Consider the following 22,579-nt stretch of genomic DNA (forward strand, 5'->3'; position numbering starts at 1 on the left):
AGTGGGTTTCCATGGCTAAGTGGGGATTTGGACCCTGGTCTCCAGAGTCATCGTTCAATGCTCAAACCACTATAGCATGCTGGCTCTCCAGACAACAAATTCATAACCTAGTCCTTTAGTCAAATCACCATAGTTAGTTAGATGACAGAAACAAAGAGATTAATCTATATCAGACCAGATTAGATTAGGCGGATCTTCTCTTCATTCCCTACCCAGTCATGCAGGGTATAAAGAAGTTTCACTGGCTTTGTCCTCATGCATATGAGGAAGCAGGCTCAAGTCTATGAAAGCTCATGGTACCAACTTCTTCCTTTCACTTAGTCTGAAAGGTGCCACCAGATTCCTATACTGGCTTTGTCTAGGAGATACTTCGAATACTGGCTTTGTCTAAGGGATCCTATCAGTGGTAGCTGGGCAATGAGCTTCCTCTGAAGTTCAGTTTGAAGCTATCCAAGCTGCTGAATCATATCCCCACAAATGGGTTCAATACTTAAATTTCTTAAACCCAGAGTGGATTGACTACCCCCACCCCACTGATATTGAAGCCACCAACCTCCACTGGATACTGTTGTTTGCTACCTAATGTCAAATAGAAGCAAAGCATGGAAGATGTAATACAACCAAGGTACATGTTGAAGGAGGTCACTGAGCCCTGGTTGGTGTGAGAGCTGAGAAACATTAAGAGATCTAGCAGACAAGGAGAGATCTTACCTGTGGAAATCCCTCCCACTTCTCAGACAGAGAAGTTGGAATGTTATTTCAAATATGCTGTTGTTGTTTTTACTGTTATTGGCCATAATCCTGTTGGTGCATCCCAACTAAGGCAGGCCCATTCAGTACATGGCTGAATGGTGAATCAACACATAGATAAATCTAATTGATTTGATGGCTCTTCTCCAGTAAAGTTTAGCAATGGAATTTTGGCTATTATTTTAAAGACAGTATGTTACTGCTTACTTTAAAGGGAATGTGTTGCTTTTTAATTAATTTTTAACTTAAAAAAACTTTAATAAGAGGGAAATGGCCAAAAAATCCCCCCCAGTAACATTTGGGAAGTCATAAGCAAACATTAGATTACAAGTGTGTCAGCTTTGCCAACCATTACATTGTTATGCAAAAGGGACATTTTATTTTATGTTACTTCCACAACTTTGTTACAGGTAACATCATTACTTGCCATGCATAATCTTGAATTAAACTCTGTTTGAACGCAGTTTGATCTGAGTCATATAAGCTTTTACCATCAACTGAAAATCTATTTATTCACCCAGGCTTGGAATGGAATCTGTGTTACTGTGCTTTGTAACTTGTTTGGTTGTGGACCTCCTTTTACCTGATTTGATTTGATTTAATTTATATTTACTAATGTTCTCTGTATCATTGTATGGTGTTTTCATAGCATTGGACCTTGCTTTGTGAGCATTTTAATAATGAAAAATAGAGTACAAACCAACATGGGTTAGTGGTCTGAATGTTGGATTAGGATTCTAGAGAACAGGATTTGAATCCCCACTTGGCCATGGAAACCCATTGGTGATCTTAGGCAAGTCACACTCTTTCTGCTTCAGAGAGGAGCAAAAACAAACCCCATCTAAACGAATATTACCAAGTAAACCTCATAATAGGCCCGGTCTTTCTTAGTGTTGCAATAAGTCGGAAATAGCTACAAGGCACACAACAACAACAACAACAACAACAAATGTTTGAAACAATGTAAGTAACATTACATTACAAGATTTATATACATATATTTCTAAGAAAACAGGCTTGAGTTGGCTACTTTTATTTTGGCTGAGAAAGCCATGCAGAATTCCAGTATGGAAAGTGTTCCCATTAACTGGGTCCTACTATGCACAGAAATATTCTCTACAGCAAATACCACATTGGGGGCAAATAACTAATTGGGAACTGGTGTATTTATTGTCAGAAACTAGAAGGAAATTTTAATCCAAATTGGGAACACATTTAGGATCAGAGACCCACATGGCTGCTTTTCCTTCAGAAGAAAAGTAGCCAGTTTAAGCATGTTTCTTTAATATGTAATTTGCCCTTGAGCTATGAATCATGAAAACTTGGTTTAAATCTTGCCATTGACTCATTGGTTGACTTTTGGCAAGATCAGAGCTGTAGTCCAAAGATCTGGGCTAGCTTGCATACACTTTCAGCTTTGGGTCTCTTCCTGCAATATGATGCCAAAAATACTGATCCACTTCAAAGGGCAATAGTAAAGGTTATAACAATATATCTGAAGTAGCTGGAATACACCAAAAGAATGTAACAAATGCTAAGAATTATGATTGCTCAGAGCAGCTATGTAAAATGAGCAGCCAATACATTATAGTTTCTACTTTGCTTGCAATTCCTTTTGCCTCCATTGTTTGCAAGCATTCAAACTAAAGGTCAACTTGCATACTCTTCAACTTGTTCCATTTGGCAGGGACGGTCCCAATTAAATCTTTTGTCATCCTAATTTTTCAGCTGCTTATAAATATCCCAGTTGGTCTCTCCTCTTCCCAGTTTCATTCTTTGTCCTCAGCTTACTTCTGTTACTGTAAATTGTGCAGAAAGTTTGCTCTCAGTTAATTCAGTAGGGAAGAGGAGGATAAAGCAGATCTTGCAGTTCTCAGTAGGCTTGAGCAAAAGCAAACTGCTGCACCCTCTCCTAGTTTGTTTTCCATTAATAACTTTTGCCATCTTGATTTGGCTTAGCCACAGTCATCACGGTTTTCATTTGTGCAATGTTGGAAGGAACAAAACTGACTAAAATCCTATTTCGCCTGCTACCAAAGACCAAACCAATCCTTTTTCGCTGAATAAGAACAGAACATGAACCATCACAGAGAAATTCTGTGCTGCATGTTTAGTGGAAGAGAACCCTAAAAAACAAACATCCAGGATGGCAGCTCAGAATAAAAGTTAAGTGGGAAGAGGAATCACAGACTGGCTATGTCTCTAAACACATTACTAGGGAATGTGAAGATGGGGCTATTCTGGCTCCCTTGTCTGGTTTGTGGAGTTGTGGTGGCAAATGGGTAATCACTGCTTGAAACAGGATGTCGATATTGATAAGCCTTTGGCCCAATCTGGCAGGGCGCCACCTCTGTCCTTAGAATTCACATTTGGTAGGGTTAGAATGGTGTTTAACATATTCTTTGTTTCATTTGCTTTTGTTCACTGTCCTTTTAAACTTTCCCAACTTGGAAAGAGTAGGGTGGAGTGAAGCACACTGAGCCATGAAAACTCAAGGAGCCCATTCTCACTACATAGATATAATGCTTTGATTCCACTTTAATTGCCATGGCTACATCACATGGAATCCTGGGATGTATGAATCCTCAGCCAAGGAACTTTTATGGTGCTTCTGACCAAAACTACAAACCCCAAGATTCCACAGGATGTAGCCATGGCAGTCAAAGTGAGAGCACAGATAACCCAGTGGGTTTCATGGCCAAGCAGAAATCAACCTACATTCAAGCCATTATGCAATGCTGGCTCTCAGAACTAAGTTAGGCCCATGGAGTTGCCTCAGCCTGCTTTGCAAATCAGCACCACAGTATGACTCCTATTCAAGCTGGCTCTATGAACTAGGACTGAAGTGGTTCTGGAGGCAGCTAAAAATGGTTATTGAATTTTATTTGCAAAGTGGAGTGAACACAGCTGAACCCTAACCAGAAATGGTTAATAGTTTGATTCCTTGAAGACTAAGTGTGTGCTTTCACACTGAAATGGGGAAAAAGCTGTACTGAATACAAGGATTCAGTGTACATTTTTTTTGTTCTGAAACAAATGCACAGAGGTTACAAATGGTATTTCAGTTTGAGACTTGCATATGTACTTCTTTGTATGAGGAAGTTCGTGAGGGGAGAATCTGTTGCAATGACAGCAGCACAGATATGTTCAAGATCTGTGCAGGAGTGGGGTACCCTTTTTCTGTGGTGGCCACTAGTTTTCCCAGAATGCCTGGGGACAGTATTGCACCTGGGAAGAAGAAATGGTGACTGCCAGGAAGCAGCTGTAAGGTCAACACTTCCCCACAGAAGCAGAGGAGAAAAGTCCAGAAAGTTAGAGAGACAGAAAAAGCAGTAAACTAGGATACAACTAACTAGAACAAAAACTATCCAGTGACACAAATAAGTCTTTCAGAAATGTTGATTGAGCCTAATGCAGTTTTAATGAAGGAACTTGTGGAAAGAATGAGATCTTCAAGTATGAAAATGAATGCAACTACAAAACCAAAGGGGGGGGGGAAACCATATTGTACACTTCTGCTGATTATGTGTCAGCATAGTGGGTTGAAATGCAGCTTTTAATTCTTAGCAAATCAGTCTTTACACTAGAAAGCTCCACAAGCAAGGATGACAAAAGCAGCATAACATGGAGTCTTACCAAATGTTCAATGCGCCGGACTGGGGCTGTGTTCCGCCTCTGAGATGTGGGGAAAAAATAGGGAAGAGAAAATGATTATTGTTAATGTAACATTAAACACAAGTCTACTGTTAGACTTGCTGTACTATTTATTTCAATGAAAGGCATGTCATGGGAAAGAAACCAGCATCTATAGGGGTCTACAACTAGCTAACGTAAATCACCCACTGACAGTTTGACCTTCAGATTTAAGCTGAAAGCGGAGAGGCATGCCATGGTAATAGCTATCCTTCATTTTCCTACTAAGAGTTGCCCTTCAAGCAGTATATGATTAAAATAAAGGTGTAAATTTGTTGTAAGCCAGCTCCAGCATGGAACATTTTGCTGTGTGAGGTAGAGTAGCAAATGGCAACACCTACTAATGTCAAGATGCACAGACCAAAAAGCAGACCAGGCTCTTTGAGGCAGAAGATACCACAAGCATTTTTCTCCATCTCTTATAGCACTATCTCTTATAGTAAGAACACATAATAATTAAATAACTAAAATTTTGGTGATCTTTCATGATACCCAAAACCTGCTGTATGAAATCACCCCCTCACTCTGCCTACCAGAAGGATTGACTATAAACAGATATATTCCACCTTCCTTTCCTCTGCATATAAACAAGCAAACAGGAGGCTCTGATCCTGTAGAGATGTCTATATATTTTGAGTAAAGCCCGTCACACTTTCCTTTTCACTCCCCTTTCCTCAATCAGTAGGAAATCCCAAGTCACAGGATCCTTCACAGGATCAAGCATCAATGAAGACTTGTAGTACATCATATAGACCTGTTATTTCCACATGTACAGTTTGGGCTGGCATTACAGAAGGTACAGAAGCAAGCACACAGGAGATTGGATGCATTTGCAACTTTCAACTTGAGTGCAGTTGCATCATAAGCCATAGCACTACTCATAGTTGCTCTCTCAGCCCAGTAACTTGCCTTTTGACCTGAACATCTCATCTTCTGGCATTATCTCTTGTTTTATTTTTGGAATATCTCATCATAGGGTTTTCATGGTAAAAGACATTCAAACGGGGTTTACCATGCCTCCTTCTCCACAATACTAACAAGTGTTAGTTATGGTTCCACTGTCGTCTCTGAGAGATCCTCTGCCAGTGTAACCCCTCCTGTTGCTGCCCACTAGCTGTTTGGCACATTTAGTCTGGCTCCTCAGCAAAAGCCTGCCTGAGATGGGAAACCCTACCAGCAGCATTGCTGCCATCAGCATAGCCTCTTGGCTCACAGAAGCATCCATCACACCACTATAGAAAGATAGGGCCATGGTGAGCTTAGAGACCTGAATATGACTAAGGCAGCATAAGAGTCACTTGTATAAGAATAAATTGCTTCTTGGACAAGGGCACAGTGTAAGGCATCTCTGTCAAGACATAAGTGACCTGCTGGCATAATATAATATGATATAATCACAAGGTTTGGCAAGGTTTGTTTAGAGGCCATTTGTTATTGCCTTCCTCTGAGGCTGAAAGAGTGTGAATTGTCCAAGATCACCCAATGGTTTCCATGGCTAAACGGAAATTTGAACCCTTGTCTCCCAGTCCAGTGCTCAAACCACTACATCACATTAATTTCACAATGTTAAGAAACATTACTGGAAACTAATTCCTAACTGCTTCTGCTCCCCATCCTCTATCACACTTTAATGGGGCTGCTCTTAATAATCTGTAGGACTGTCTCTCTTTTTTACATTTCCAAGAGAACATTTGGCTCTCTCTTCCTTTCTCAACTGTTCAATTTGGCACAATCATAGGAAAACAAAGCCTGCCATCACAATGGGAAAGACAGGCAAGGCTTTCAGATGCTTATGTTTTAGAAAGGATACACCTGTGATGAAACACTGCCTGGCAAGCAGCAACACTGAACAGCCAGAAGTCTCTTGATTCCAGAAATTAATTAAGCCTATGATGAAAAAAATATGAGGCAGGGGAGACTCTCTTCCTTTATTCTTTTTCTTTTCTTTTAATAGAGCAGCACATCTGAAACTTCCTACCCACTTCAAACCTCCTACTCACTTCTGCATCTGTTTCCCAGTTAAGGAATTCCTGTACACTACAGGGGATTTCAGTGCATGTTAAATTCCCAATTCAAGCAAGCGAAGTATGCTGGATACTGCTGCTGTTGCTGCTTTACGGAAACTGAAAGTTAACCTTACAATACTCTCCTGCTGCTAGGGTTGTCAGTTCAGGATTGTCCCAGGCCCTGAAATTTCAGGGCCAAAACCTAAGGCCTAGAGCAGTGATGGTAACCTTTTACAGACCGAGTGCCCAAACTGCAATCCAGACCCCACTTATTTATTGCAAAGTGCCACGTCCCTCTGGCTTTCTAGTAAGAAACTCTGGCAAACTCTGTGCTAGGGAGACAGCATGTGTGCCCATAGAGAGGGCTCTGAGTGCCACCTCTGGCATGTGTGCCATAGGTTCGCCATCACTGGCCTAGAGATAGCCCCTAGTGATGTTATTAAGTGTTAGGCATTAAATACCAACTGCAGTTGCTCACAGAATTTTGTTCACACACACACACACACACACACACACACACACAAACTTGAAGACAGAATATGGAGGATATTTTTCTGTTTAGGAATCAATCTTGGCTAAAGGGTCTGTTACCAGATCAAGTTCAATGAGTGGATTATTCATTGTCACATTACGAATCTAGCCTACTTGCTTCAAGCCAGAGGCTGGATGCAAAGCAGAGCAGTTGGTGAGCCCTAGCACTCAAATGGGAAGGCAGGAAGAAGAATTTTTGCAAGCTGCATCAACAAATCGATTAAACTTTGCAAATTGCAACTCTACTAGCTGGAGATCTGAACACAGCCCTTTTCTCTTGCCCATAGCTGAGGCCACCAAAACAGGAGAATTTATACCCTCATCTCTTGCCTGGAGATGACCCATGAAAACTAGGGACTTGGTTAGGACTACACCATGAGATCTGGCAAGCCCATCCCTTGAAGATGAGTAATCAGGGACAATCAGTTGTACAGGAGCCTTGTCTCTTGCCATTAGTAATCTAATCAACATGCAAAGGAATCTTACAGCTCATTTGAGACTAACTGCGGAAGACTTTTTAGCATAAACTAATACTGGTGTATTAGTACACTACTAAATACTAAATACTAAAACTAAAACTGGTGTAGACTTGGTCTACTTCTTCAGATGCAGACCTAGTCTATGAAAGATTATGATACAGCTTCTTCTGCACAGTGTTAAAGGTGCTGCAAGATCCCTTTGCATATTGATATTCCAGACCAAGACGGCATTGTCTCTGTGATTTAATCAAGGAACTCTTGATAAAACATTCCAAAAGCTGAAGTCTTCTAAATCTCTTCCGGCAGGCCTTCCCAGAATAGAGAACCCGGCTTCAGAAAAATGTCTGGGAATAAGATACTGCCGCTCCCATTGATGGTTGGCTGATGTGATGTTGTTGACCTTCTGGTCAGTTTTTAACTTGTATGTTTTTTGTTTGTTTGTTTGTTTTTATTTCTGCATTGGATTTAATACTTTTTTAAGGAGGGGAGGGCACCAGGGATTTTATATGTGCTGTATTTTTAACTTTGTTAGCCGCCCCGATTGTTCTCAGAGGGGCGGGATACAAATAAATTTTATTATTATTATTATTATTATTATTATAGAACCTGAAAGACTGAGCTATAAGGTTTGGTCTGAGAATTGTTGGAAGTAAGCCGAGACCAAGGTTGTGGTCTCCCAGATGGTTTGGACTTCTTCCACTTGAACCTTTAGCTTACAGAGCCAATAGCAAGCTTTTGTAGTAGCTGAAGTCCAACAACATCTGGAAGGTCAAAGGTTCCCCCTAGACCTCTGTTTTAAGACTTTCAGTGATATTGTAAGAAGAGGAGGATTGCCAGCAAGAAAAATCAAGCAGCCTTTTGCTTGTATGGGAGCAGACAGGGCTGGATTATCAGTGGTTCATTGAGTGCCATTGTTCCTGGCCCTTCACCAGAGAGGGTCCCTGATTTGGGAGCAGAGAGCAAAAAGACAGAGTCAGGTGGCAGGGAAGGGGGGAAGCAGAAGAGTGGTCTGGTGAGAAGTAGTGCTTGTTGCTTGAGATACCCTACACTTTTGTTGTTGTTGTGTGCCTTCAAGTTGTTTCTAACTCATGGTGATCCTAAGGCTAATACCATGGGGTTTTCTTGGCCAGATTTGTTCAGAAAAGGTTTACCATTGCCACACTTTGAGAGTGTGTGACTTGCCCAAGATCACCAAGTGAGTTTCATGGCAGATTAGGGAACCCTGATCAAACCCTGATCTCCAGAGTCACATTCAACACTCAAACCCCTATGTCATTGTTGCTGCCCAAAATATCATTGGCATTTTCCTCAGGTCTCCACACTTTCTCTCAAGCAATCTGTGAGACTTGACCTGAATGTAGCTCTGAGGATAAATTCTGAGGATAAATTCACACAAGTAGAAGCATCCCATTTAGAGGTGGAAACTCTGAACTTATTATCTTCACATGTGAGACACTCCAAATTCCAGCTTACACACTTGCTCACACTCAGATTGTGTCTCCTTTATCTGAAATGCCTGGGACCAGAATTTGTTTTGGATTTTGGAGAGGTTTTTTTTTTTTTGATTTTGTAATATTTGAATATACATAATTTGATATCTTGAAAATGGGATTCAAGTCTAAACATGAAATTAATTTATGTTTTGTACTGTATAGACTATACACATAACATAAAGGTAATTTTATACACAATATTTTAAATAATTTTGTGCATGAAACAAAGTATGTATACACTTAACCATCAGAAAGAAAAGGTGTCACTATCTCAGCCACCCATGTGGCCGATTTTGGAGTGTTTGAGATTTTGTAATTCCTGATAAGGAAGACTCAGCCTGTATACAATATAACCTTCAACATAATGTTTTTCCACAGAGCTACAAAAGCTCCATTTGTTGATATATTTTATTATATTTTTCCCACTCACATGCCACCTTTCCCGCATTTTGCTTTAGGAGGCATATATATAGCTCTCCTCTTCCCTTTAACCTCACAACAAACCTGTGAGGTAGGCTAGGTGGAGAGGAGAGAAAGAAAAAGACAGACTTGTCCAAGGTTTCTCAGTGAGCTTCACAGCTCAGTGAAGACTTGAACCTGGATCTCCCAAGTCCCACTGCAATACTGTAATCACTGCAGCACCCTGTAGTGCCACCAAAAATGCTCCCTTGGCCCTGCAAATTGCTCTGAGTCAGTGTGCTCCATGGCTGAGTAAGGACTGGAACCTGGATCCCCTGAGTTTCAGGTTCCAACATTCTCTCCACTACACCACACTGACTGTAAATATTAATATAGTGTGTCTGCATGTTACACGGGCGAACCATATGTGGTTTCAAGCGGGTGCGTGCGCTGTGCCCCTTTGTTTGCAATGGGGTGCGAGCGTACAAGGAATTTCCCTTATGCAGGGGGTGGGGGTGGGTCTAGAATGGATCCTCTGTGTAAGAGAAGGGCCCATTGTATTACATCTCTATGAAATAACATGCCACCACATGCAAACTCCAATGTAAATTCTAGCTTACCTTTCACACACTGCAATGTATCCCTGTCTGAGAGAAGATTCCAGCAACTGAGTCTGATAATCTAAAGCCATCTTATTAAGCATAGAGGTTTTTATTGATCTCCAGTTACCTTTATCTTTGGGGGTGCATCTGTACAGGGACTGGATCTTTTCAGAGTGTTTTAGTGGTGTATTCCTGCATGGCAGAAGTTGGACTAGCATGCCCTTGATGGCCCTTCCACATCTAAGATTCTGAGTCCTCCTCTTCCTCCTCTTTTTAAACAGCAAATATCTTAATTTTTCATCTTTGTCTTCACACCTCTAGATATTCAAATTAAACTCCCAGCAGCTAATTATGAGGACTGCTGGGAGTTGCAGTCTAACAACACTTGGAGGGCCACACTTTTTCCTACCCCTGTGTTATACCATACTCAAATACACTAACTATAATCCATTTTATTTGTTATTAGGACACATAAACTATTTGTGCTGTTGCCACTGAGGCTGCCATTGTTGCTTAGATTTAAAGGCACACTAAAGACAGATTCCCTTTTACTTTTGTATGTACTGTATGTATAATTATGTGCAAGTAGAGGACATAAATTATGTCTTTGATAAATTATATAAATTATACACCCATAATTATACTCTTTCATGCATAAAAAAGCTAAAATTGCTAAATTATTATCTTGGCTCAATAGCATGATTGAATTTGCATATTCTACTTGCCAGATTTGATTCATGACTGGCTAGTTGCTTTGCATATGATTTAATAAAATGTCTCCTGTTTTAAAACACAACTGCCTGAAGCAGAACTTTAGGGAAAAACCTGACTTGGCGTACCCAAAAGATGATAGTAGATACAAGATTAGCTCATCCTGGTTTATAAACACACATTTCTTAGGGATAGAGGTGAAATTTTTTTGGTTTGCATTTTAATATTAAACTTCCTAATGCATGCTTTGAAAACTGGAAAACAATTATCCTTCTTTTTCACATTCTTCTGAATTTTGCAATACAAATTCCCCAATACAATACATATATTAGAGAAAACTGCATACCAAAATAAATATGCTGGGGGAAATACATTAGGGGATACCGCTTAGAAAAAAGTTACTATAGTAAGGAAAAATGTGTGCAGAGATGAATACAAATTTTGGAGTACACAAAAATGCTTTCAAAGAAAGTAAGCAAACTGATGCATAAATAGAATAGAAAAACCTGTACTTTGGAGGCGGCGGAGGGGGGGGGAGTAAACCTTATAGAAATCAGATCAGACAGATTAATCCAGTTTCTAACAAACAGACAGATAGATCATTTTAACTATAGAGATTCAAAATAGCCATAATGGAACTGGCACCAAGAATGTTTGTGTCTCCTAGATGTCCTCTCTCAGTCACTACCACAGTACAGTACCTGTAACTAAAGAATTTGCTAGTTGTCAGAAATGAGCTCTTCTGAGTCCGGAATTCTCCTGTCCTGTTGGCTGGAGTTACCCTATTTGAAAACCAAAATGAGGGCATATTTGTTGACCAACTACTTCAAACCACTGTCCACTATGACAACTGTCACTTTAATACCCTAGGCTCCAGCAAGAGGAGTCACTACTTCTTAGCTGAGTCAGTCCAACAGACAAGACAGACCTTCCTTGCAGCCAGGCACCATCCCAGAGATGGCATCTGCAGGACCTCTGTCTCTTCTTCACTGTCTCCCCTCTTGATGGACCTTCCCCTCAGGACAGAGGAGGATGGCAGCTCGAGGTGAAAAGGGTGGATGGGGCAGCAGCCCCAACCCAGCTGGAAGCTGGCGAGTCACTCGGTAACACACACACACATACACTGAGGGTGCCTGCTTTGGGGACTTCCCTTGCACATGTTTTAACTGGCATGGTTTGAGCATTGTACTATGACTCTGGAGACCAGGGTTTGAATCTTGGCTCTTTGGACCTTCAGGAGTTGCTCCCACTCAGATGCAGAACAACTGAAAGGGGAATCCCTACTCTATTCTTGTACATCCTCCTGGACTAGGAGTGAAAGGTTCAGAACTCTCCTTTCCAGAACAAAAAACCCTGGCTGGGGGGGAGGGGTAACACTACTGTTATACTCACTCTCTGTTCAGCCCTTCAGTGTATTCTTCATACAATGCTTGAAATTTGCTAACCAGGAAGTTGGAAGTATCACCATGTTCCACCAAGCTGGTGCTTTCCTCAACAACCTGGAAGAATTCTTAGAGATTTGTATCTCAAGCTGTACATCCAAGAGAATTCTCAGGCACTTGACAGCTCCCTCTCTTCCTCTGTGTGGGAGCTGTTATGAGCCCAGCTTCTGGACCCATGCAGTACCTCTGATGACATCATGCTGTATTGATACTAGATTCTAGGACGGCCAAGATCTTATCTGCTTCTTGGCTTCTTGAGAAACATTCTGGTAGGTGGTGGCTAAAACCATCCTTCTGCCAAAAGTGTTGCTTCTAGCTAGCCCTTCTTGCACTGGGTGGGGCTGAGCACTTTATTTGTTGCTTGAGCTAATGGATTAACTCCCTGGATGTTGTTCACAGAGCAAACAGGCCTATCTGATCTCACCATCAAGGGAATGTGTCCTCTTCAGCTGAATTATTAACATTTCTTTCATTCCCTCTTCATGGGGATATCTTACTTTCAACCACTGTTTATCGTGTAATTCAGCATTCCTTGAGTGTTATTGTCATCTATCTTGCATCAGCCCTGTGAGCTAGAGTGATTTCACTCCTGTTTTACAGATAGCCAATACAAACACAAAGCACACGACACTTGTTCCTTGCCTCTATAAGATAGCAACAACAACCAAACCACTTTAAGTGGTTTTGGGGAGATTAAAGGGGAAATGAGTGAACTTCTTCAGGTATAATCACAGAGAAGGTTGTCCTCTTCTGTCTAATCATGGCTAAGAAATTCTATGTTTTAGGAGCAGAGGGTTTCATAAGAGCTCTGTGTAAGGGAAGGTAAGTAAGCAAGAAGGCCTTAGGTAACCTGTGCCCAGGTCAGTTAGGGCTTTAAAGTCTAAGACCAGTATTTTGAATTCCCAGAAATGAACTGGGGAACAATTTTGTTGTTCCAACAAGAATTTGGAAGTAAAGAGTTACAAGTATTTTAGGTATTTGGGAAGGAGTGCTTAATAACGTTAGTTTCAAAAAGTAAAATATAATGGTTTCTCATTACTTACAAATATCATTTTACAGAGCATCTTTAGTGGGACTGGGGCAACAGTCTGAATTACCTTGTCAAAAGTATAATGAGTAATACCAGTGGGTTATTTGTTAAACACTATTAGGAGCAATAGGCATAAATTACCTTTACAGAGTAACTTTCAAGGTCCTGGTTTTAGCACTAGTTCTGTCTCACAGTCACTTATAAACTCACCGCATTTTCTGGGAAGTCATCAAAGGCAACCCTGCTGAGATGGTCTTACAGCAGTCTAGCCTGGAGGACTTCAAAGTTTGTGGAAGAAGGGGCAAGTTGTCACTGATGTGAGTACATTTTAGTCTCAGGAGGTATATGGGGATGCAAAGAATGCAGTCCCTCAGCTAGTATTCTGCCCCTTCCAAGGGAGGAACCAGCTTCCAGATCAGGTTCTCAGGTCTTCTCCACAGGGTTGTCATTATAGGGGTGCAGGAAATGAAAATCACATCAGGTGATACTTCAGAGGAAGGTGAACACCAAGTAGGATGGTCACTCATCATTCCATCCCTAGATCTTCCCTGGACACACACACCCTCCAGTAGCCCGTCAGCTGTGGCCACTGGAAGGGCTGGGGACTCCTCTCCTTCTGCCAAAGGAATGGAGTCTGTGACCAACCTTGCCTCCATTTCCTGCCTAGCTAACAACCCTGCCAGCCCTGCCCACTCCCTGGAGCTGTGGGTTGGTTGGCTGCTTGGGGGTTACAGCATGAGTTACAGCACTGGGTTGGCATCAACCCTAGTGACGCTACTGCTGACCCTGCCTCACTACTAGTGCCCCCCCCCCCCATGTTTTGGCTGGGTTTCTGTTTATTTCACTATCACAGGATGCAATTATCCAAACAGAATTTCTACTATGTCACCCAGTTATGTGAAAAGGGGGGGAAATGCAAAAAAGAAAAAGAAGAAACACATGTGATATCCACATATTGACTGCAAACCTCCAGACTGCTTCCCCTGATGATTTCATTATTCTATTCAATGCAATAATATTATTATGGTTATAGGCTAACAAAGAAGAGAAAGGAATTTTTACCATGAGTTAAAATTTGCCTGAGTAGCATAAAATACAAATTAGTGTTGTTGTTGTTGTTGTTGTTGTTGTTAGCTGCCCCTGAGTCACTCTCAACTCATGGCTAAGGAGCCTTGGTGGTGCAGTGGTTAAATGCCGGTACTGCAGCGCTCTAGGATCGACTCAGCTTAGCATCCTTTTGTAGGTTGCTAAAATGAGCACCCAGCTTGTTGGTTGCAATTAGCTTACACATTGTAGACAGCTGAGGAAGCTTAAGTGCACTGATAAGTGGTATAGAAATGCACTTGCTATTGTTATTGCTATTGCTAGGATGACCCTGTGGATGAGACATCTCCAAGACCCCCATCCTCCACTTTTTTGCTTAGGTCTTGTAGATTCAGGCCTGGGACCTCCATAATTGATTCTATACATCTGACATGCGGTCTCCCTCCCTTTTTACTGCCTTCTGCCTTCCGTAGCATTATTGTCTTTTCTAATGAATCATGACTTCTCATGATCTGGTCAAAGTATGACTGCCTCAGTTTAATCATCCTGGCTTCCAGGGAGAACTCAGGCTTGATCTGTTCTAGGATCCATTTCTTTGTCTTCTTGAACATCCTCAACACTTCTCCAGCACCACATCTCAAATGAGTTGATTTTCTTTTTATCCGCTTTCTTCACTATCCAGCTCTCACATCCATACATGGTGATGGGAAATACAATGGATTTAACCATTCTAACTTTAGTGCTTTGTATATCCTTACTCTTTAGGATCTTATCTAGTTCATTCATAGCTGCTCTTCCCACTCCTAGTCTTCTTCTTATTCTTGACTGCAGTTTCCGTTCTGATCAATGTTTGATGAAAGGTACGGGAAATCTTTATCCATTGGCATAGAATACACTAAATGTGTAATGGTTTTATTAAGATGTTCAAAAGGATGGGGGTAAGTAGCTGAACTTTGCAGTACCCGTAAGAACAGCCCTTAAGTGGTAAAGGCAGCACAGCAAAGCTGACATGGAGCAGCATGAGGAAGTACAATAGAAAGTCACATTTACACAAGGACTGCAGCAAAAGTATCCATGTTTACTTGGTTCATAGGAATGGCAACTTCTATAGTGCCACACAATCTTAGTTGCATTACATATGGGCCACAGATTTACAGTCTTCAAGCCTGCCAAGGGCTGCATGTTAAGGACCAGGGTTTGAATCCTTGCTCAGCCATAGAAGCCCACTGGGTGACCATGGGCAAGTCAGACTCTCTCAGCCTCAGAGGAAAGTAATGGCAACTCCCCTTGAATAAATCCTGCCAAGAAAACCATGTGATAGGTTCACCTGAGGGTCACTATAAATCAGAACTGACTTGAAAGTACACACTAACAACAATGGGAAGACTCCTTGGGGGTATTACATAGAGCTCAGTGCTCACCATGAGGTTACAGATCTCAAAGGACTCTAGGACTGACACTGACAAGAAATCCCAGAGATTCCAATAACTATCATATCATATTTTATCAACTTATCCTGGATTCAGAAGAAATATAAATTTAACCAAAATCTAATAGGAAGGAAGATGATCATCTTGGACAGAGAAGTCTAGGCAGATAAGATTTAGATATCAAATATATATCCATATTAGACTGTAGAATCGGCATGTAGAGAGATCATGTAGCACCTTTGAGGCCAAATTCTTTCTTTAAGTTAATTTGCAAAGGTGGTACAAGATTTAGATATGTCAGTTGTTAAGGTGATCACTGTAGACACGGTGCTTTCATAGTAAAGAGAGAAATAATATATAGTACATCCATCTCTCTTATTGGACAAAGAAATACAGTGGACCCTTGGGATCTACTGGGGTTCAGTTCCAGAAGCCCCCAGGGATATCAAAATCAGTGGATGTTTAAATCCCATTATATACAATGGCATAGTAAAATGGTGTCCCTTATATAAAATGGCAAAAGCAAAGTTTGCTTTTAAGAATTATATATATATATAATATATATATATTCTCAAGCCATGGATGGCTGAATCTATGGATGCAGAATCCATAGATATGAAGGGATAATTATATTATCCACAGAACCTGTTACTATTATTTAGGTAACAAAGAGATACGAGAACACGTTCAGTGAAAACATCTATAGGGTACACTGAAAACAGTGGGCGTACAAGTGGTAGAGTATCTGAGGAAGCACACTCGCTGTATTTTGTTCTCAGATACCATCTTCCCCCAGGAATCATTTTGAAGAAAACTGTTTCTAAAGGTCTGGTGCAGAGGCTGGTACTGTATTACATGGCTTGACTGGGGGGTCTCATAAACCTATTTGCTACACCACTGCTTGGGAGGGTAAAGCTTTTCAAATCCCTCAGTTAGTATAACCATGTTGGCTGTAGGTTGATGGGAACTGTAGTCTGCCTCCAAAAGCACTTTTCCTGCCCCCAAGCTCTATCCATCCTCATTCCTGGTAGCAATTTTTCCAGCTCTTTAGAAATTACATGATAACATCAAACTATTTTTAAAGCAATTACTTCATAACATCATCATCACTCACTGCCTCCATTGTAACAAGTAAATAACAATAAAAACAGTTACTACTGGCATTAAAAATGCAAAAGTAGCAGTCACCAAGGAAATCTTACAATAGCGTGCAAGTGGTGGTGCTTTACTTTTTCTTTTTGAAAACTCCCTCCCTCCCTCCCTCTCCAAGTTGGAGGGAAATTGTCAGATAGAAGCTTCCATTAGAGATTGATTTGCTGTTAAGCAACACCAAAAGTAGATTTGGTAATGGAGATTCTGGCCAAGGGGGCACGAAGGCAACTTGTTTTTTTTAAATGATGCATCTCTACGCAGCCAAAGTTGGTTCCATGGTTCATGTCTCTGCACCAAGCAGAGCAGAGAATGCGAGTCAGGAATGGTGTGGGGAGGAGCAGGCAAAGTAGGAAATGACAAAAGGAAGATATGTAAGAAGACATAGGGCTTATGATGGGTGGACAAAGACCATCACTTACCAGTTCAGGAGGAGGGAGGGGCTGGCAGGGTGATGGAACCTGGAATGAAGAAGAAGAAGAAAAACTGAGACTGTTGAGTGCAGCTGTACCTCCTTCCTGGGCTCCCAGGCCTCCCAGTCTGTCAGCATCCCCACCACAAACCAAACTTTGCAATGACGTCCCAGTAAGCTCTCCCTCCACCCCCACAGCATGAGCAGTGAGAGAAGGGAGGGAAAAAAGGCCTCTTGCTCAGTTCCTGGGGCTGGAGACAGAATCAAACTCTTTTCTCCATCAGGGTGTTTGCTTTGGCCTGGGGCTAGGCCCTTCCAAGGACGGCAGGCACATAGGCTGCGATTCATCCTGGCTGGGAGGCAGCAGGGCCAAAGGGGTGGGGGTGCTAAATATAGAGAAACATAAACAGGAGGCACCCCACCCAGGAGGGGGAGCACAGTGGGGCTATTCAGCTCTGCGCGCTCCCCCACCTCACCTGGCTCAATGGCCTTTGCATCCCTGGGCAATCCATGAGAGAGGAGGGAGGTTCTCCTTCCCCATCCACAGTTATTTAGAGGTTTTTAAATCCGCTTCGTCCCGCAGCCGAGTGACTAGGGATGTCTCACCACGGCTCCCCTGCTATCTGTTTTGTTATCTCTTAACTTATTTCTGTCTGAATTGGGTCCATCTGCAGGCTTTTCCAATCCTGTCTACATATCATGCACATAGAGGAGAAAACAGCATAAGTTCAGAGGGAAACAGCAAACATGTGCAAACAATCCTGGATGGTCATAGTGTTTTTGTAAGTGAAAAGCTATTTTGGCAGGGGACAGTTTGGACCAGAAAAGCATTCAAGAATTAATGTGCTTAAAATGCTTTCCCTGAAACCATTTCCCCCTTCACTTTCCCACTTCAAGCACCACACAAACACACACACACACACGGACACACACACACACACACACACACACAGAGCATCTTGTTCCCTGTGGAGTTCCACGTGTGTTTGTGAGAGGAATACAATATGGAAAATAACATTTTTAAAACAGAAATCTGAATAGGAGAGTTGTTTACTAGGCACAAGTATCTGCTCAGTTATCCAGTTGCTTTCTAATAAAAAGAAAGCATTAAATGATAGGAGTAAAAGATTAGTTTTCAAAAATAGGAAGATTTGTTTCCCCTATAATATGTACAACCAGATAGAAGACAGGAGAGGTTTAACATCTTGACAACAGATAGAGAAGCATGTACAGTGAGCCCGTGTAATACGTGGGCTCATTATAGGCGGCTTTCAACTTTCGCTGAAGTCGCCCGCCATTAAAAGAAATGGTGCGCACACACGGCCACGCAGCAAGCCCAAACTCCATTCTATCCAATGGGGCTTGAGCATACGCTATTTTTGCTTTACCCGGTGGGGTCCAGAACGGATTCCCCCCCGTAATGTGAGAGCAGACTGTAGTTGCATACCCCCAGCATTTCACATATGAAAATTGAGACCCATGTGGCCAAGCTACATCACAGTGTGGTTAAGATGGCAAAAAATTATTAATGGGGAAGAACACATGAACTAGTGGTTTGCTTTTGCCTGAGCCTTCTGGGAAAGGCAAGATTCTGCCTCTCCTCCTCCACTTTACCTTGCTAAATTAACTGGAGGAGAATTACTTTTGCACTTTGAACTCAGTTTGCAGCAATGGAAGTAAGCATTGGACAAAGAGAAAAAGGAGAGAGGAACCGGGACACTTTGAGTCAGTTGGAGGATATGTATTTGTACAATTAAACCTGGCACAATTAATCTGTATCTGTTGTTGTTAGCTGCCCTCGAATCAGTTCTGACTCATGGAGACCCTGTGGATGAGACATCTCCAAGAATTGCTATCTTCCATTGCCTTGCCCATAACCCCCCTGATTGAGTCTATCCATCTGATTTGTGGTCTTCCCCTCTTTCTTCTACTTTCCTATCATTATTGTTTTTTCTAGAGAGCCATGTCTTCTCATTATGTGGCCAAAGTCTGACCCATTTGTTTGTCTTTTTGGCTGTCCATGGTATCCTAAATACTCTTCTCCAGCACCACATTTTGAATGTGTTGATGTTCTTTCTGTCTGCTTCCTTCACTATCCAGCCCTCACAACCGTACATGGTAACTGGGAATACAATAGCCTGAACAATTCTGACTTTAGTGCTCAGTTGTATGTCTTTGCTCTTCAGTATCTTTTCCAGTTTTTTCATAGCTGCCCTTCCCATTCCTAGTCTTCTTCTTATTTCTTGACTGCAGTCTCCTTTCTGGTCAGTGTTTGATCTTAGATATGGGAATTCTTTAACTATTTAAATTTCCTCATTGTCTAGATTGAATTTGTGTATTTCTTCTGTGGTCATTATTTTTGTTTTCTTTATGTTCAGCATCAGGCGTGCCTTTGCACTTTCATCTTTGACCTTCCTTATTAACTGTTCCAATTCCTCAATGTCTTCTGCTAATATTATGTTAATGTTGCTTCCTCCTATCTTAACTCCTCCTTTTTCTGATTCTAATTCTGCTTTTCTTATGAAGATCTGAGAACCTTACCTTTTAATGTACAGTATTTTGAAAAGGAAAAAAACAAACAAACACACAGAGACAGATTTCCACACATATGCATCTTCATAACTATAATTATACACATATAACCTGTACTTCTCTGTTGGAACCTGTACAAAAGATCTTAGAAGCAGTGGCTCTTATGCAAAAACCTTTCATAATCAATTCTGTTGTCCAAAGTGGACCTTTTCCCACTTTCATCTTTGATATACTTCTTTCATAAGTGACTTCAGGCTGAAGAAGAGTTTATTTATGTAGCTGTCACCAGAACATGGGAAACTGCTTATTCCTTATTGTGTCCTCAACACAACAGGAGATACCCCTGGATCCATCTCTGAACAATGCATGAAACATGTACAGGTAACAGTCTGAGGTGTTAGGGGGAAGATGCATGTCACCAGTGGCATCCCTAGGGCTGGTGTAATCTGGTGTGGTCGCTAATGGTGTCACCTCCCCATTGACCTCCTGTTCCACACCATACCGAATCCTTAGTAATGCTTTTTTCCAATAATGTTACTCATAAATCGTAATTCCCATATGCCACTGAATGTCATGTTAATTGGTGTGACAACCAGCAAAAATACATTTTCAAATTACAATATCATATGCACAACCTAAATGTATTTACATATACATAGTGAAGATTTGGTTAAAATGAAAATCTAAAAAGGATTTTAAAAATTCAAAATTTCATTTTTTTAAAAAAACCTAAATTTTAAAAATTTTGTGGGGGGTCTCTCCTTTCTGCTCCCACTGTGCTTCACCCCACTCCCACCATCTCTTAAAGCATTTTAAAGGGAAACAGATGAATGCCTCAGCCTGTTTCTGCCAAAATACAGATGGCCAAGGAGCAGTGGTGTCACCCATCCCTCTTAGTGTCACTTGGTGCAGTCTGCACCCCCTTGTAATGCTACTGCATATCACACATTTGTTGTACATCCTTGTGCCAACTACTCAACATGAGGGAAAACAGTGGGGATTGGGCAGAAGATGTTAGATGCCCTTTGGGCCCCATTAATCAAAGCAGGGGCACTTTCAAGTGGAGGGTTGTCCTATGTAAAATAGGATATATGGCCACCCTTATGATGAGTGAAGAAATGGAACTTATAGGTGTTGTTAAGATAGGTGAGAATTTTGCATTTTTGATAAGAATTTGTTAAAATTCACAAGACTCTTTCTATTCAGGACAAAAAGAACTAATGTAAAGAAGAAAAAAAGTTTGAATGTGAGAAAGACAGAAACAGAGTTATCCATCCAAGTTTAAGTCTTTGAATATTCATCTCTCCAAACGTTTGATGAATTCAAGCATGTTAGAGCTGCATTAAGGTTGCCATTGTTTATCTAAGAGGGTTTTAAACATTTTTTGGCAGGCAGATTCAGCACAGTCTTCTCTTTGTAAGGGTATCCTGTGTTTACCATGCAGCAAAATACAACAGAATCCAAAATCCACAAAGCAGCTATACCTTTGTTGGGCCAACTCCAAAGCATAAAATATATAATGTAGCATTGAAATTGAGCATGATGTATTGTATGCTTTGGAGTTGTCCCAATAAAAGGCATTGCTGATTTTATTGTCCTTGTGAGGAATAGCTCTACTATTGAATTTGGTCAGTGCCAATGCATTTTTGAAGAATTTGCCCAAAGTTGCAAATGTCTTCATACTGACGACTGAAAGAAGTTGAAGTTTAAGAACTTTCAAAGCAGGAGAAGGTGAAACTGATATTTTTTATCCATAATAAAGGTGGACAAGACAGCACATCTGAGGAATGCTGTAAACATTGCAAAATATCTATTCTTAAACAAATGCATTGTCTTAGTTCCCTCTGCTTCTCATACCCGGAAAGCAGAAAAGTTTAATCAAACAATGTGGCAGATCTCCCTTATCTTCTGATGCTGGGTCATGAGAAACCAGCAGCAGAAATAAGAAGTCTAGAGTAAAAATTGGCAGGTCACAGCCCTTTGCCAAAACCAACTATCATTACATTTTGAAATTACACCATGCATGAACAAGGGTGCAATTAAGCAAGTAGGCACTATCAAAGGGAATGCTGGTGGGCTGTATTGAAGAATATTTTTGCCAGCATATGGAAAAGTTACTTTTCTAAACTACAGCTTCCCAAATTACTAGTAGCTGAAGTCCAAAAAAGTAACTTTCCCAAGCTCTTGTTTCTTCTATATTTTTTTAAAAATCCAACTAGTAGGTGCTTTTGCATATTAAAACCTGGTCGTTGCTGTATGCCATTGTGCCATTGTTTCTGACTTGGGGAGACCCCAAGGCAAACCTATCACAGGGTTTTCTTGGCAAGGTTTCTTCAGAAGTTTGCCTCTTCTTCTGAGGCTGAGATAGAGTGACTTACTCATGGAACAGTGGGTTTCCATGGTCAAGTGGGGATTGAGACCCTGACCTCTAGAATTCTAGTCCAACACCTAAATCAATATGCTGTACTGGCGCTCACCTGCTTTTGGCACATTATGCTTTACAAATCTATGTGTTTGGACCTTGCAATTGGATGTAATGATTCTGGCCATGTACAGGGCTCAGAATCAATTAGCCTAGAAATTACTAAAAGCTAACCATTTGGTTCTCTACCCTGATTTTTAAAATTATATTTGATGTTATTATTGACAAGAAGTGAAGTCAGGAAGGGAAAATATTTTTAAACATTCTTATTTGAATGAATTTAAGAAAAAAATCAATAGTTAAAACATTCCACATTCCACAAAAAATAAAATAAAAAGAATAAATGCTAAAATCAATTTGTTGGTCTTTAAAGTGTCACAAGATTCTTTCTTGGTTTTGCAGCCTAATACAGCTATCCTTTGAGATATTATTTATTATTAACTTCTATAATCTA

General features: G+C 41.0%; 1 protein-coding gene across 5 annotated transcripts in view; it reads right to left on the minus strand.

The window, feature by feature from the left end:
* The window catches only part of LOC149322749 (tensin-2-like), a 158,958-nt gene that overhangs the window by 39,659 nt on the left and 96,720 nt on the right, over positions 1–22,579 (minus strand). For 4 of the 5 annotated variants that reach the window (XM_089482470.1, XM_089482489.1, XM_089482480.1 and 1 more), the window contains 2 exons: positions 17,182–17,220; positions 4,387–4,425 (listed from right to left, as the gene is read on the minus strand). In XM_089482470.1, coding sequence (XP_089338596.1) covers positions 4,387–4,425; positions 17,182–17,220 — 78 coding nt within the window. Of the gene's footprint in view, positions 1–4,386; positions 4,426–12,056; positions 12,313–17,181; positions 17,221–22,579 lie in introns of those variants that run through there. The other variant, XM_089482500.1, reaches the window with a different exon arrangement.

This window comes from Sceloporus occidentalis, unplaced genomic scaffold, assembly GCF_023333645.1.
Source record: "Sceloporus occidentalis isolate IW3139 unplaced genomic scaffold, rSceOcc1.0.p SCAF_1, whole genome shotgun sequence".
Classification (NCBI taxonomy): domain Eukaryota; kingdom Metazoa; phylum Chordata; class Lepidosauria; order Squamata; family Phrynosomatidae; genus Sceloporus; species Sceloporus occidentalis.